We start from the raw sequence: 17,009 nt of genomic DNA, 5'->3' as shown, positions 1-17,009 counted from the left end.
TCGCTCCCGGTCCTGCCCTACCTTTGCTTTCTCAAAGTCCAGGTCCTTGCCAATGGTAGTTAGCAGGCGGCAAAGGCACTCGAGGGACTCCTCATCGTGGTTTTTCAGCAGCTTTACCACGCAGTCATGCATGATAGCCTCCGTCAGCATTTTTAGTTTGAAAAGCTCGCCAATGAATTTTATATTCCCAATGGATCTCCGTCGGGCTTTGTCCTTGGCCTCTTCCAGCTCGTCATGGAGCCGCGTCTTCTCCTCTGGCTGTAAAACACAAAAACAGCTCTAAAAAAACATGTTCACAGAGCACAGAACTCTTCAAAAGATCCAGTTTTATGTTTATAGTTGCTGCTGTCCCTGTTTACTCTTTTTCTCCCCAAAACCAAAAGGAGGCTGGTATAAACCCGCTAATCAAGGCAAATATTTTCTATTATATACTCAGACACAGTGACAGAATGAAACTCTCAACTCCAAAATTCCCCCCAAATCGACTGCCATCTTCAAAAGAGATCATTTTCAGAGGGAGCTCTGAGAATTTATGGGGAAAAAAATACCACTTACAGTGGTAGCCGCTTCAAGTTCTTTCTGCTTCTTTTCAAAGACGTCGTCGTCAGCCTTGTCCTTTTCAAATTCCTTCTGGCAGCGATTTAACAGTAACTTGCGGAAATTTACTGTGCTCCCAGGTTTGTCTGCCATGGGCACTTTCAGCTGTAGGAGAAGGAAGAAAAACATCAGCAGAAATACAGCTAAACTCTCCATACGAGCGAGGTTTCCTATAAGCCATCCATTACGTTTTATTATGCACTTCATATTCGGCAACGCAAATTTGCAAAGCTATGACAGTTAAGCATCACGTCATGATTTCCAGTGGAGTTTTACATTTCATATGTAAAGTCCCACTCAAAACTTGGCTGACACCACCTCCGCCCAGAGACAGATTACATTTCCATTCAGGGGATCCTTTAAAAAGACGCGCTGCTCAAAAACACTCTTGTTAAGTGCTGACGACTCTGGAGCTGTGCTCCTTTGTTGCATTTCATCAGGGGGCTGGAGCCCCTCTGCTGGGAGGACAGGCTGGGAGAGTTGGGGGAGTTCAGCCTGGAGAAGAGAAGGCGAAAAAGGGGAGACCTCAGAGCCCCTTCCAGTGCCTAAAGGGGCTCCAGGAGAGCTGGGGGGGGACTTGATCGGGGAGGGGAGTGATGGGACGAGGGGGAATGGCTTTAAACTGAAAGAGGGGAGATTTAGATGACATATGAGGAAGAAATGCTCTCCTGTGCAGGTGGTGATCCCCTGGGGCAGGTTGCCCTGAGAAGCTGTGGCTGCCCCATCCCTGGAGGTGTTCAAGGCCAGGTTGGACGGGGCTTGGAGCAACCTGGGCTGGGGGGAGGTGGCCCTGCCCAGGGCAGGGGAGTGGGACTGGGTGGTCTAGCACCTTGGGCTCTCCTTCAAAACGAGACAGAGAAACGGGACTTTCCAAACGTGACTCATTGCATGGTGTGACCAGGCAGAGCAAAGTGCTCGGTGTCCTCAGCTCCAAACACCACATCACTCCAAGCAAAGCCACTGCCTGCATGCACGGCCAATGATCACAGAAGAAATCCATCACGGAAATTATTTTTATTTACGTTCAGAAATGAACATTTAACTCTGCTCTTGCCACGTTGATATTAGTGCCAATCAGCTCACGGGGATAACGTGCAGAACAGTCACCCGTGCAGAGGAATTTCCCGTGCGACTTTGGCGGCTCTTACCGTTACAAGACATCTGCACATGTTGGCATACGCCACCGAGAAGCTGGGTTCATCGATAGCCTTCTCGAAGACCAGGTCGATGACTCCTTTCAGCCTCTCTTCTGTATCTACCGTCAGGTCTGTCACTTGCTTCATGAGCTGATTGAACATCTGGGGCGTCAGCTTGTTCAAGATGCTTCGTACCTTGCGGAACAGCTCCTGAAGGACAGGAAAACTTTACGTTGAAGCACGAACTGAACAGGTGGCTTTCAGGAACGAGCCAGGATGCATCTTAAAGGTGAACGGAGAAAATGTCCTATAGGAACTTCTAGGAAGTTGAGTCAGGCACAGACACGCGCTTGCGCACAGCCCAGCTCCGGTTCTAATTCAGCAACTGCCTACCAAAGACCAAGGCTGCACGACAGGATTGTTGGGAACACCCAAGTGCTTTTTTCAAGCACGACAGAGGCACAAAGCGCTTGCTGTCACCCAGCTGAAATATTCTTCTTGATACCAATTTAGCCACGAGATATAAATTAATAGGGAGTGGCCACCTTCTCCCTCAACTACAGGTAATCAACTTCTATATTTATTTTAAGGCACTTTTTTTTTCTCCTATCCAGGAATGATGATTTTACTTTAAGGCACCTTTTTATTTTCCTATCCAGAATGATCATTACGTCAACAACGCTGCTGTTAGCCCCAAGAACAGAATTCCAGTGTCCTTCAAGACTATCCCAACTTATCCTACAAATGACAAGTCTGACCACCAGGCAAACACCTCCACCCAGAGCGGCTGCCCCATGGATGAGAGGAGGGGGAGAAAGACAGAGAAAAAGCTTCAGAGACGGCGCTGTTGGGCTGGGCAGGACAACCTGACAGAGGAACCTCAGTCTTGCTGAGGTTCAGGGCAGAAACGGAGTCTAAAAGGAGATGAAAGGCAAGTTCTGTGCAGAAAGTTTGAGGTTGTTTGCTTTAGAACAGAGACAGAAATATTCTAGTAAAATAGCAATAGAAAAACAATCCTGGGAGAGAGGTAGTAGCTTGTCTGGTGTTCCCTATTTAGACTCGCTTAATATACAGGATTGCCATTTAAACTCCAGGCCAAGAATAAACACATGAAAAAAAATAGCCAAGGTAGGGAAAAGCTGTGATTCAAACTGGAATTCATTGCCCTTTTTTACTGTCTTACACAACAGCAAAGGCAAATTACCGTCCCTCTGCTGTTACAGACTGCTGCGCTCAGAAGCGTTTGCTAAAAGCTCTCACCTGGGTTTTGACATTTTCCGGGTCCTCCGTTTGGTTTTCTCTCTTCAGGCTCGGCTTCCAGGCGTTCTCCGCCTTCTTCAGGTGGACATCCTCCTTCACACACACAGTGATGATCTTCCTGGGCTCTCTCCTCTGGCCTGGCTGAGATCTCCTCGGTCCAACATTCAACAACTAGGACAAAAACATTCCTTGTTATATCCCCTTTTAAACTCGCATCTCAATAAAACGCTCTGGGCCGCACGCCAACACCCGCTGATGGCAACGCTGACAATCAGCAACTCCTGCTAGGACTTGGAGGCATCCCTCCAACCCAGCACACCCGGCCGGGTTGGTCGGAGGGAACACAAAGACACCAAACACGTTTCCTCTCGGGCAGCTTTTCCCGAAACAGATATGGGATGAGCACTGCCTACATGCAGCGGCGATGCTCCGGATGCTGCTTAAGCACTGCAGAACTGAACCCAACTGGCTGAAAGAGCCTCTTGAAAGGCAGAAACTGTGTAAACTGAGACATCACATGAAAGGGGTATTTAAGGATTAAATCAGTCCTAACAGGTGTACTTCAAAGGTGCCATCCCAAGCAATTAGACAACGATAAATTAGCAGCTCTGCCAAAAGCATTAAGTTTTACTGGAGATTACTTCATACAGAGGCATTTTGAGACAGGAGTTATGTAAAACACAGTGAATGGCGCAACAGTGCTGCTCCTGCACCATAGAAATACGGATCCTAACAGATGCGAGTCAACCTCTTTGTAGCTTCACAGAAGAAAGGGAAACACGATACTTTGTCTGAAACAGCATCAGGTGCTTCTCTACAATCCTGCATAACATGATGCTCTTCCAGGTCAAATCACATATGAAAAGTGCCAAAACTTGGGAGTTTTTCCATTGGTTGTACAAGTGATGGAGCACAAGACACCCCCAAACTCCCTCTTCATCATCTGGGAGCTTCTGATTAAGGACTAAAGGTATCAGATGTTGGTGGCAGGTTATTCTTCCCCTGCGCTCTTTCACATTTCTGAGCTCATGTATCAGAAACGTCCAAGCTCAATGTAAAAATTAGCGCAGCAACTAAACTCCATTATCAGACCTTGTTACTTTCCACAGAAGTAATTAATCTCGTCAGTGGGCAGCAGGCAGCCTCCACATGAAAGATGGGCCATTTAAAACATTTCTTTGTTCAACAGAGGGATTCAATGAGCACCAGAGGCAAAACCATCTCAGTTATTCAAACGGCTTCACTAAATACGGGAGCAGAGGCTCTGAGCTGGTGCCGCTCATGTCGTGTATCAGCCCCAAACGTGTTTTCGCACAATTTAACAAAAACAACAAACCCTCCTTAAAGGCAGGAGCTTGTATCTGTGATTTGAACCACTTGGCTTCCACGACGTGAATGTGTGCCGCTGATGAAAGTGAGCAAACATAATCACCACCACTGCTGGAGTTCTGGTTTGGGCTTCATTATGGGATAACAGCAACAGAGTAAGACGTTGTCAAAAGACAACAATCTCATGCTGCGACATGCTTCATACATCGAGGCGATGCACGGAAGAGGGATACGTGGTGCAGCGTGTTAGCGTGCTGCCCCGCCACCTACGAAGATCTCTGTTCAGATCCCATCGGCACCCACAGAAATAACCCATCAGATCGTTCAAACCTTTTTGGGCGCAAGCCGTCATTGTAACGCAACCGCACGAGTCCATCACTCCCAAGAAACCAACAGTGGAACGAGCCAGCAAGAACAGGGAGCCTTCACGATGCTTGTGTGTGTTAGACGCCTTCCTAAAACAGTTGTCAATCCCTCCCGACGACCCCTCTCCGCTCCCAACCAGAGCTCTTGATCGACACCAGTATGATGCAGCAAAGTCTGCTTCGCAGCCCTCCGTTGAGACATCGACCTCTGCTTTTATGCAATTTCACAGTTTTCTTGCCCAGGTTCTAACCACACTGCAAACGTACGGCCATGGAAGGAAGAAACTTCCCTCCAGCTGAAAAAACAGACAATAAAGCAACAGAAAACCAGCCGGTTTCAGCCACGCGCACCAGACCTCATCACACACCTCCCTGCCCACGGAAAGCTTGGTCACCAGAGCCAGACTGGCAGAGTGCCCCGAAAACCACAGCATTTGGGCTCATTTTCCCCAGGAACACAGGCAAAGCCGAGGAGAGGTGACCTGCGGCCGCCCCGTCTCTCTTGCGCAGAGGCAGCTCTGGTCTGAAGGACCTTCTGACTGCCGCCAGGCTGTACCGCGCGCCGAGAGCGCCACAGAGGCACGGCGCTTCCTCGGGTACGGGTCCACGCAGAGCCCACGCACTGGCTTTTAGAGCTCCCCGAAGGAGGTGACTAGCGCCCTTGCAAAGCCAACGGATGAAAGGAGTGCTCTTGCATCTCTTGAGTATCAGCACCTTACTGTCACAGCCTCCTCAAATCCGGCTGCCTTTGAGACCAGGCATTTAAGTGCATTAACAGAATAAAGACTTTCTTGAAGACTGCATTATTATTTTTTTTAATATCTGTGAATAAACTTAGTTCAAACTGTTTGATTAGGTTTTAAAAGCAGTGGACAGAAGCCCCCTTTGAACATGTAGTAAAATAATATATGGATCAAACTTATAACAGAAAAAATCTGGGGTTTTTTGGTTCCAAATTTACAAGGCAGCAAGTTGAAGAGGCACTCAAGCTCCTGCCTGGCCTCCTTTTTGCAACCCAGTCCAAGTAGATAACAACGGTTCTGCAGCACCTGCAGTTACAGCGCTACAGCTTGCACTGAAATAATATTTTCCACCAAAGGCACGGAGAAGTGCTCACCAGATGTTACTACATTAATCTGAATTACCTGTCTTCCAGATGAAGGGGGGGGGAAAGGAAAGCAGAGAGAAACAGGGACAAGCCTCCAGCAGAGGAGCCGAAAACTCACAGCGACACAGCACGACCTGGTGCTCTCCCGCACAGTCCACTCCCACTCTTAGGACACAACTCACAGGAACGTTTTAAAACACATCCAAGAAATTAAAGAACTGCCGCTCCCTCTACAATGGCTTCAAACACAGAAGGCGACACTGAGCTGAGACGCCAGGAGCGACTCTGCCTTCCAGGGGAGCACGAGAATCGAGGCGACTCGAGTCTCCCTCACCTCTCAGGAAGGATAAAAGCATCCTGCCTCGGTGCGCGGGGACGGACCAGTCCTCTCCTCTCCAACCCTATTTCTCTGTGTTTGCATCTCATTACCTGCCACGCTCATCTCACGTCTCGTCTACATCAAAAAGCGTTTATTAGCCGCGTTTCGTTCCTCTGCAATTACACCCCTTGTGTTGTTCGATGTGACATTTGTTAGTTCTAAAAACAGTCATACAACACGTTGAAGCGAAAAGAAGGAAATAAAGACAAAAGCCGAGGAAGCAAAACAAAAGATTCTCAACGTGCCCAAAGCTTGTTAGCGCTGAGCTGCTGGGCGTTATTTCGAGGGCGAGGGAGAGGCAGTGGGGTTCAATGGTTTATGGGCATGGCCTGTGCAGAGGTGGAATGACCGAGCGGACAGACAGCGCACACGCAGATTTTTTGCCATGCTTCACGAGAAGATAACGTCTGATTTTGCTCGGGGCTGAAAACCCTCTCATCCTACAACCGCCGCCGTCACAGGCCAGCAGGGCTCGTTCAGTCACGTTCCCTTCCAACCCTCCTCCAGAAAAACGCCCAGGAAGGCTCTACTCTGCAAAGGCGCAAATGTAAGATGTATGTTATGTGCTGAATGCTCCAAATGAACGGGGTAAGCGGGACTTACCTTTTCTCCCCCTTTCCACAGGTCTGCAAAGTGCAGACCCCTCGCGGATCCCGCTCAGGCCAACGTCCCAGCATGCCCTCAGCTGGTGATGTCCCACCCACCACTGAAGACTGCCTAGAGGGGTACAATGCAAGTCTTGTTTCGTTTTTTTTTTAAACAATGTTGCACCTTTTTGTAAAGTTTTCTGCCGGTCGTTCTTTTATCAACAGTGGGCGTTAGGGAAAAAGACAACTCTACAAAAAGGTGCAAAGATTGGGGGGGAGAGGGGGGGAGTTGGCTTACCCCTAGCGGCAGGTTCCTCAATGGTGGGTGAGGCGAGACCAAGAGAGGGCATGCTGGGGAACCGCACCGAGCCAGGGAAGGCAATCCAGGGTTGCTCTGCACTTTGCAGGCCTGCGGAAAGAGAAAGAGCGACAGGGACGTTACCAAGATGCCAAGAGGCTCGGGACATTCAGCACACGAAAGGAGAGAAGGCGCTGGAGGACAACCTGCAGGTCCTAAATATAAGAAGCGATGTCGACCTCAAACGGCATCGAGGTTTCGGGACCGGACAGTGCTCCAAGAGAAACCGCGACACCAAAGCTACTCCAAGACACGGAGGCGGCACCCCAGAACTGAGGCACTGGCCACCAGACCGCTCTCAACCCAGAAATATTACATCCACTCAAAATCGGCAGGTTTGACTCCGAGCCTCCTGGACATCTGCACACTCGAAGTCAAGGTTATTCAGTGAACTCCTGTGAAGCCAGCAGTCTTGAAAGATAAATGATGGCTATGTCGTTGGATGTATCTAGATGGACGCATTGGATGTATCTCAATAGATAAGATGAAAAATCAATGACTGCACCCAGTGGAGGCAGCCTCCATCCTCCAGCTGCGGCTGACTGGGTGGCAAAGTGCAGGGGAGCACCTGCACCCCAAGAAAAAGAGACGGCAAAGGCAAGAAGGAAGAATTCAGAGAGGGATTGCAGAATTTGGGCAAAGCCAGATGCAGGGGAAAGAAGAGAAAGTGAAAGAAAAGCAGAGGAAAAGGCAGGAAAGGAAGGAATGAAGTGACCAAAGCAAAGCAACACGTAGAAGCATAGTGACAGCAATAACATATACACAGGCGCTGTGTGTGTTCTTTTTTTTTTTTGTTAGTAAAGTGTATTTACTCTATTGGCACGTTTTATAAAACAGACTCCTATGATGAGACACACTGACGCCAGGCTGTTGTACGAGAAATGTGTGTTTGCACACGTGTGACCGTCAGGTCCCCAGTGCAGAAACACGTTTCCACACCTCTCACACGGGACAATGGGGAAGGAGATCAAATCCGATTAAGACCAATACATACCAGTTACAAACATCTGCAACATTTTTCTAATTTGCCTAAATTTGGACAGCCAAGAAAACATCCCCCTTCCATTCATCCTGACAAAACCAGAACCACCGGAGCGTCGGAAGAGGCCCAAAAGCGTGAGGATGGACTTCGTTGGTGTTAAGGCCAGTTTTTAAATTAGCAAGTTGGGGTAAACTCACACTTCCAGGCACGTTTCTTCCACCAGAGGTTTGCCTCCCAAAATCAGCAAAGGCTGGCGTGAAGTCTGGTCCTCGAGGCAGTATCCGAGGGTCCAGAGTTCTCAGGGGCAATTTCGGCTGATTGACCTGCAACGGGGAGTGGAACAAACCAGTGCTGCGCCCATCAAAGTTCATGCAACCCTACAGACAATTTCTGCTAAACCGTAATATTTATATTTAATAGCCAAATTAATGCTTTTAACAAGCTAAGCTTTATGTATCCACACTTACACTAAAAATATAAATTCAATTTAAAATACACCTTTTGCAGGTGAGTACTGAGGCAATAGGTGGAGTTCAGAAACATTTCAAGGCTGAGCACGACTTATGGAGGATAAAATTATGGCAACACGGACCCGTCCTCTGCGAAATGAATGTGACAGTCTCAGTTCAGGATCACAAAACTGCCACCTTCCCTCGAACCAATGTCTTTGGCGTTAACAAGACAGACGGCCGAATGAGCAAAGGAAACTTAAAAGTGGAGAGCGGTGAGAAGCAATCATAGAAAACTAGTCGGTGACTGAAATTGTTTTGGGAACAAAACTGCGTTTTACAATTTGTCTGGGTATGAAATTTAGAGCGGAACTGTTTCTGCACACGAGAATCACCTACATCCCGATCTGTGCTTGGATCTGCAGAGCGAGTCTGTAGCGGTCACATCAAAATCAATGAACTACACAGTTCTAACTGAGACAGAGAATAAGGTCTTGGTGTCAGCGCTTCAGAAATAACGAGTATTTCAATAAGCGCAGACATCCAGCAGAGCAAATCACAGCTGTAATAAGGCTGGATAGAAATTACAAAACTTTTTGAGAGGCAAGGGTTTAAAAACCTTTCATTAGATCAGCTCATAAATACTGACACAACTGTTTCAGACCAAAAAAAGGGTTTGCCCCAAAGGACGCCTACGCTTTCTAACCGTAGAATTGATCTAATAAAAGACACTGCCTCTCCGCTCCGTCTTGCTTTGCTTATATCCTTGGGTCTTCACGGCTGTATCACTTTAAATTTTAATAACAACCTGGTATAACTTAATTCAGATAGAGACCATTAAAAATGCTTCAGTTTTTAAGTCATCTGTGCACATTCATTAAGCGCCAACACCTCTGTTTGAAGAATTTAGTGATGTGACATCAGCCAAATATTTCCCCTTCCCAACAAAAATCTGCCTCGAAATGGCCAAGGAATAAAGCATGCATTAGGGATCTTGATTAATATTTATAAAAATGGCACTCACCTGTTTTATCGGCTCTCCTCTCACCTTGTCGAGTACCACATCGCTTATGGGAGGCAGCCCCTCCGGCTTTTGGATGCAGGCAGGCATGAACTGGAAATCCAGTAAGAATTCCCGGTCGTACTGCTTCTTCCCCTCCGGGTCCAGGGGCTTCCACTGCTCTATAGGGAGAGGAGGTGCCTGAGATTCATAGGTAACCAAAACCTCTGCGCTCCGAGCACACGTCTCCCGTAAATCCGAAGGGAAGAGGTTGTTACAGCTGCTTGGGAAATTTTAATTGAACTTTCTTTGAATTTTGAAGGCAGCCAAGGAGGGGAGTACACATCGTGTTAAGGGAATATAAACAATGGGGAGCATATAGTCAACTCCGGCAGCAGCCACACACGGAACTAATCACCATCCCAGTTTTAACCCACGTCATCTCGTTTTAACTTTGACTTCCACTCTCTTGTGCGATACGATGAAAGTGGGACAATTCCCAACTTCTGGGTGAAAATGCAAAAGTTAAAGCAGCTGGTTTTGTGTGAAAGGGAGCGATAAACACAGAGCCGAGGAGAGCACCACGTGGAACAAAAATATCCTTTGAAAACGTGAAAACACTGAGTCTTTAGCAACCCATGGTGGAAATAATGGTTGGAACCAAAAGAAAACACACAACCACAAGCCACGCTCTTAGAATTACACCTTTTCACCCCTTTTTTTTTTCAGGGGGCTTTCTGGGCAGGAGCACTGTGGCGTAGAGGACTTTGCCTGACGCAAATCAAAATGTAAACCTCCAGCCATTTCAGCGCAAGGAAAAGGAGCATCTGGCAGCCTAAAGACAGGGTTTTCTTTGCTGGCTGCACAGTTTGTTTGAAGTTAGGACAGAGAACACGGACTTGCTCAGCAGCCAGGTGGACTCATCGCGCCCCTGAGCGGGCGGCACGTTTTTGTCTGAAGGAAAACATCTCTACGAGATGTCGCCTTTATATTCCACCGATGCCAAAGGGCGGTGCTCTGCGTTTATCCCGCCGTTCCGGTCCGCTGTTAAGGTTTTCTATTATTTATTTCAGGCCCTGATTGCCGGCTTCAGGTCTCCGGGTTCCCACCACCCTCATCCCTGCTGATCCCATGAACAGAACTTAGTTCAGGTGATGGGTTTGACTAACTGGGAATGAAAATACACAAAAGTAATTATAATTTTTAGGTCTTTGTGCAGTTTTATTGGGCTGATGAATTATGGATTAACTTCAAGATGTGCTTAACTAACGAACTGGTAAGCTATCATAAGTGTGCGGTGAACTACCAAGAGGCCTCTACATTTTCTTCTAACGAAACGATACTACCAAATAATTAAAAGAAAAGCAACTTGGGTTCTTGTCAGAACAAAGCAGCGCTGAAATAACAACTGCAGTGTAATCGCTAAAGGGTGGTGCTCCTTCCCGATACCTTGTCCAGGCTCTCAAGGGCCTTCCTTAGTTTGTTTTACACTCTTCAATTTCTGGGCTTCTTAAGAAAACTACTAATTTATTTGGACGGAGCTTCACCTGAATAAGAAATGGCTTAAAAATTGATAGCAACTGAGAAGTCGGTCTCAAGGTCTCTCTTAATGAGGTGAATTAATAGAGGTTCAGGTCTACAAATTAAATATCTTAATAAGTAACAAAAACCCCCATTAGGTAGGCTCTACCCAGCGCTAAACAGCAACGAAAGGACCGCATCCTTTGAGCCCGCACTTGAGTTAGTTCATCAGAAGAACTATGTGCTCGTGGTCCAACTGGACTGGACTGGAAACCACCAACTGTTTCTTTCTTTTCCTTTCTCTTCTAGAAATCTGAAGATCTATGCAACTGTTTAGCCAGGAAATTAAATTTATATAAACACACATACTCCTATTTAGGACCCAATCAGAACTTTTGAATCTCTTATTTAAGAATAAGAGATTGAAGAATTCTAATATTTAAGAATTCCGCTTATATGGAATTTCTTGGATCACTCTCAGCTGTCGATCACAGGAGAACCAATTCGCCGCTATTTCCACTGTGCTGCAGCCAACATCCACACGGGCAATAAATTCAAGGAATCGGGGATTTTCTCTTCTCTTCATTCCCACCAGCACGAGAAAAACAATTTCCCTTCTGCACTCCCCCAGAAGGTCTCTCTCGGGCTGTCGGTTAGCGGATCCCGGCGGGGCCGGACACGGCACGATGCTGTACCCCCTTCCAGCCCCACCAGAACCGGGGAGGATGCACGGGGCGGTAGCAGCCCACAAAGGCGGGAGGCAGAAAACCGAGTGAGCACGCAAAGAGTCCGAAATAGGATTTACCTGGTTTGTACTGGTACACTGGCGCTTCGCTGGAGCTCTCTGTGAAGCCGGAGTTTGCATCGGTTCCTTCTCCCTCCGAGACGCTCTCGGCACCGTTCCGGACAGGTTCTGCCTCCTGCTCTCCGTTTTCTTCCACAGGTTTTGCTTTTTTAAGCTCAGAGGGGTCTCTCTCCAGTGGAAACCCATGGCTCATTTTCTCCTGTTCGGATTCAAGTACTTTGTCACCTGAAAGTTCCTCTTCTACTTTAGGCTGAAGGACAGACGGAGACACAGAGGTTACGTTAAGAACACAACAGGAAGACGTATGCATCAAACAGAGATACGGCGATCCGGAACAACACACAGAACCAGCGGATGATTTATCGATTTGTTCCCGGAGATCACCTGCCGATCATTAACAGTACAGCGGAAAGACTTAAGCGTTGCCCGTGAAATCCCCAGGAGCTATCGGGATCAGACTATTGGGATCAGACGGAAGGAAGTGTTGGGCCCTATAGCCCAATAGATGGCCACGAGCAATCCCAGCCTAGAAAGACAACCTCGCTTCTCCCTCTCCTGCAGCTCACCGGGTATTTCACAGGCCACACCGCGCTCGTTTTGGGGGGTTCCTTCCTTTAAATGTACGCCACTAACTGGAGCGGATCCCAACAAAGAAGGTAATGTGACATACAGCCACAACTTCAGTGTCTCGGTTTCAGGAAAACACTTTTCATAGTACCCCCGGCTGCTCACCTTAGAGCTCTCCAAGGACACAGCCCTATTCCGCATTCAGAGGAGCGGCAGGAACGCGCTTCTCCTGGGAGAAGCCCCAGCACGGCTAAAAGCATTAAACAAAGGCAAGGCTTAATCGAGGACGCTCGGGAAGAGGCTCTCGATCCTTTTGCCTCCCTACCTACCGGCATAAAATGCTTTTTGCAGATTTTTCAAGGGAATACTCTGAAAAATTAGCATTAGGGAAACCACCAAGTGGTCCAGAAGACACGACTCCTCCAATAAAGGACGAAGAAAGCGTACAGAGTATAAACTTGCTGGCGCAGCCCCAGCGACATCCTTCCCTCTCTGGCTTGCAAACGAGCACAGGGATGCTTTTAATTTCCTCGGATTACTCAATCATCAGCTTTTCCGTTGCACGCAGAGCAGCTGTCGCAGCGCGATACCTTGCACGGGAGCACCTTAAGCTTCTCTTCCCCCCAAAACAGAGGGGAGAGCATTGCTATACCCTTCATAACGCCCACGTGAGCCCATCTGCTGCGAACGGTCGCTTACAAGAAGGATGAAGTCCCGTCCACTGGACTCCAGATTCACTCTGCAGCAACGCGCTTTTAGAGCGGAAAGGTTCAACGCTGTTTGTGGTGAGGGAAAGTTGTGGGGGAAACAGCAGACGAGTAATAACTGAAGAAAAAACGTGAAGAAGCAATGCTTCTCTGCGTCACATCGGGCCGACATTATTTTTTATATAAGCACAGGGTAGTCTGAACTGTTACATTTTTACTCTCTCACCCCCTCCGAGACCTATTCTAACCCCAATTTTACCCATGATATTACACAAAGAGGTTCCTCCTGCGATGGCCCTACCAGAACGGCAGTCAGGGAGATGCTCATTATTCATCTCATTACTGTCCAGGTGGTTTTGCCTGAAAACGTCAGTTTTCCTTTCCCAGCTTCTCCATCAGGTGGGTATCAGGGAAACCAACCTTCGGCCGTGACATCACAATGACATCATGTGCAGCAGAAGAACCTGCCGAAGGTCACCATAGCAGCTGGGACCCAAAGGGGGGCAGTGCTGAGGGATTTAACCCCGCTTTTATCTCATCCTTCGCTGGAAGGACAGCACTCACATGTTCTTGAATGTTGGGAGTCGTTAAATTAGGCGAGAAAGGAGAAAACTGAAGAGCTTCAACAGGGAACAGACTAAACCGCTGGGGAATATCACAGTTCCCCCCCCTCCCTCCCCCCAAATCCACCCTGGATCCTCGAGAGACAACTAGGGAACAACAGGTCTAAAATACAGTTTCAAGAGAGCAACATCATCACTAAATTTGGATAAAGCAAATAAAAGTGGTTCCCTCTTACCTCTGTTTCCGCCTCTGTCACCTCCTCAGTGGCTTGGGTCCGGTCTTTTGGTTTCTTCCACGTCTTTGGTGCAGCTACAGCTGGTGGGGCTGCAATATAAGTGTACATCTATTACAACGCTAAATTATACGGAGCGGATTTGGCCATGGGTGATGCCCTTCCCTCTTGGGCTCTGGGTTTACACAGAGGAAAGCAAAAGCAGTCGCAGCCTCGCGGAGGATTCAGCTTGACATAACCACGTTTGGTTTCAATGCGGTAATAACAAAATCATTAGTGTGACATTAAAACACAGTAATTGTTTTACAAGTCGCTCATTCAAGCTCGAGGTACTTGTGATAGCAAGGAGCTTATTACCAACAGCGTAAGGATCACGTGGGGCAAAAGAAAACCTTCAGAAACTGATTTTTTTTTTGAAAAATCCAGTATTGGCTAGAAGGTTGTTCTCAACATATTTTTCTCAAGGAGCATTACAAGAATTATAATATTAACCATAATCCAGAATCATAAACAACCCAAAATTTCCAATACCCCATCCAAAAGGACGACTCCTCCAATCTTGCAGCACCATTGGCTCTCCTGCGCTGGATTTATATTTCCATTTAAAAGCAGGTTAACGACTCCACCATTCATTATTTTCCCAGGCCAACCGGTTCAAAGAAAACACCATATAATATTTCTAAGATCATCAGTGATTTACTCTAATCACTCCCCCCTCCCCCCCAAAGTGTAAAAGAAACCGCACCATATATTAAGAAGAGACAAAACCATTAATCCAATATGCTCCTAATTTGTTGCAAGTGCTACCAGCTTAAATTCCGATCCTAAGCACATACACATATTTAACATAAGAGCGTAAACAGAATGGAATTCGTGATTGAAGTTTACTGCAGATTTCCAGCTCGAGCCTTTGCTTTCTACCAGATACTGTGGAAAAGACACAGTGTGCACTTATTTCATCACAACAAAACGCAATTTTGAAAGGCTCTTCAACTACGGATAAATGAAAAGAGAGTTAACAACAGCCTACTTTGTTCCGATGGGCAAAGAGGAAACTGGATTTGCTATGTTCCCACTGCCCCAAAAGCTATGTACGAGCCTCAGCGGCTTCTTAACAGCGTTTCCCTGATGGGAGGGCGACTACGGACTTGCAGAAACGCTGCGGGAATCACTACGGTCGGCACGTCAGCCTCAACCCAATGGGAGCTATCATCGCCAAGCAAAGATTATCTTCATGCTAGACACAAAAATCCCAAAGGTTAATATGATTCTAATAAAAAAAAAAATAATAAAGAAGTCAAATTCAAATATTCAAACATCATCTGGTCGTTCACAGAACTGATGGTTCATGGAGGAGCTGAAAAAATCCTCCAGGTCTCCCAAACTCCGCGTCCCGCACGCCCCATCCATCGCAGCGCTCCTCGGAGAAACCTTAAGCTTTAGCAGCGGGGCAGAGCCCCCGCCGTCACCCTGAATTCCCGGGGCTGAAGGCGAGAAAGGGCCAAGCAGTCACGGATTTCAAAATGGCTCTGCCTTACGCAACGGGGGATTCGCTTTTACTACTGCCAACACAAGTTCACCGCTCCCTGGCGAGAACGGCCACCGTCTTCTCCCTGTCCTGGGGTGAAATCGGGGCTGGGTAAGGACCAGGTGGGAATTTCTGTGATTTAGCAAAGCGTGGACCTAAACGAGGCTCTAAAGGTCCCTCCACCACAGAATCTGCTAAAATTTAGTGCAAATTTAGTGCTTTGCAAAAGTCAACCTGCTGTTTTAAGGCCGGACACCAAGCCCCACCGCCACCACATGATGCTCTCTTGTCTGGTGATGCCACTTGCACACTTTGGGGGATTTCTTCAAGGAGGGGACCACACCTGCACGGGAATGACCTAAACAATGCCATAGCCAAGTCCTTTAATCGATGAGCCCCAAAGTTTTTAATTTGACAGAGTTTCGTCCATTTAAGCTCAAACTACGCTACGGAAAACATCCACAGTGTAAAATAATATTTCGTTTTCAAACGCACAGAAATAAACTCAGGGAAATGGATTTGGGGTGTTTCCTTCCGCAACTGTCAGGACGTTAACATTATTGCTTCTCAAGAATACATTTTTTCCCCCTTTTCTTGGCAAAAGAAAGCTATAGAAAGGACAGGATCCTGCCGAGCCTCCCCAACGAGGCTTGCAGCTTTCTCCTTGTTTTAATCATGCGGATCCTCTTCCTGCTCTGGGGCTTCTCTGCAGGAGGATGCGTGGCTGGACGCTTGCCTTTAATCCCAAAACACGGCAGCAGCCTCTGCTTAGCCCCGTGGTTTTGCAGCCTGTGCCTCTGCCCTAACACCCGATGGTATTTCAGCGCTGACTGGGGTACACCAGTGACATCTCCAGAGACATTCCTCAATTTTTCCCCTCTTAAAATAGCAGACATCAGATTTTTATTTTTATTTTTTCTTCTCTGTTGAGTTGCATTTCTGCTACAGGAACTGACTCAACAGGAGAATTTACGCTAACATATGCTGAGAAAATTCAAGTGAGCTTACGTGCCACCCCTCCCAAACCCAAAACCCAACTGGGACAACGGCGCTATCTGAAAATTGTGTTCCAGCGGCAAAGCACAGCGTGAGCCGTAGAGAAACCAAAAGGGAACATGTCTCAGTTGGCCATTGGCAAGGGAGGTCTCTGGATGAGTCTGGTCTTTCTCTCCATTTTCTGGTCCCCCCAGGTTAAGCATTTTGCGTGCACACCAGTAATCAAATTCATTCGCAAATGGAGGTTCATTTTTGCCTGCGTTACACATTTCCAGAGCTTGTTTCCAGCCCGCTTGGAGGTGTTGGGTGGCAGTTTCTTTCTGTTGGAGAAGGGACACAGCAGACCCCGCGTACCGCTGCCTGACTGCACCAAGAGCTCTGTTTATTGCTGCTTATAAAAATAAGACAGAATTATCAGGAGCGAAAACACTGATCTACATTATAAGTCATATCTCGCCTTTATGCCCTTGCTAAGCACTGCCTACTTTATTACTTCTGCTCTTTTAATTCTTTAAGATATTCCCCTTTTCTTTTATAAT

General features: G+C 47.3%; 1 protein-coding gene across 1 annotated transcript in view; it reads right to left on the bottom strand.

Moving 5' to 3' along the window:
- Positions 1 to 17,009, bottom strand: part of EIF4G3 (eukaryotic translation initiation factor 4 gamma, 3) — an 81,436-nt gene that overhangs the window by 24,316 nt on the left and 40,111 nt on the right. Inside the window, exons 11-18 of the mRNA XM_009888342.1 lie at positions 13,950 to 14,038; positions 11,877 to 12,126; positions 9,575 to 9,732; positions 8,299 to 8,424; positions 2,994 to 3,164; positions 1,746 to 1,943; positions 556 to 702; positions 22 to 258 (exon numbers count right to left, since the gene is read on the bottom strand). Of these exons, the coding sequence (XP_009886644.1) occupies positions 22 to 258; positions 556 to 702; positions 1,746 to 1,943; positions 2,994 to 3,164; positions 8,299 to 8,424; positions 9,575 to 9,732; positions 11,877 to 12,126; positions 13,950 to 14,038 (1,376 nt within the window). The remainder of the gene's footprint in view (positions 1 to 21; positions 259 to 555; positions 703 to 1,745; positions 1,944 to 2,993; positions 3,165 to 8,298; positions 8,425 to 9,574; positions 9,733 to 11,876; positions 12,127 to 13,949; positions 14,039 to 17,009) is intronic.

Source organism: Charadrius vociferus, unplaced genomic scaffold (genome assembly GCF_000708025.1).
Source record: "Charadrius vociferus isolate BGI_N301 unplaced genomic scaffold, ASM70802v2 scaffold107, whole genome shotgun sequence".
NCBI classification, from domain to species: domain Eukaryota; kingdom Metazoa; phylum Chordata; class Aves; order Charadriiformes; family Charadriidae; genus Charadrius; species Charadrius vociferus.
Note: the sequence above shows the minus strand (reverse complement) of the source record. Positions and strands in the feature narration are given on the sequence as shown.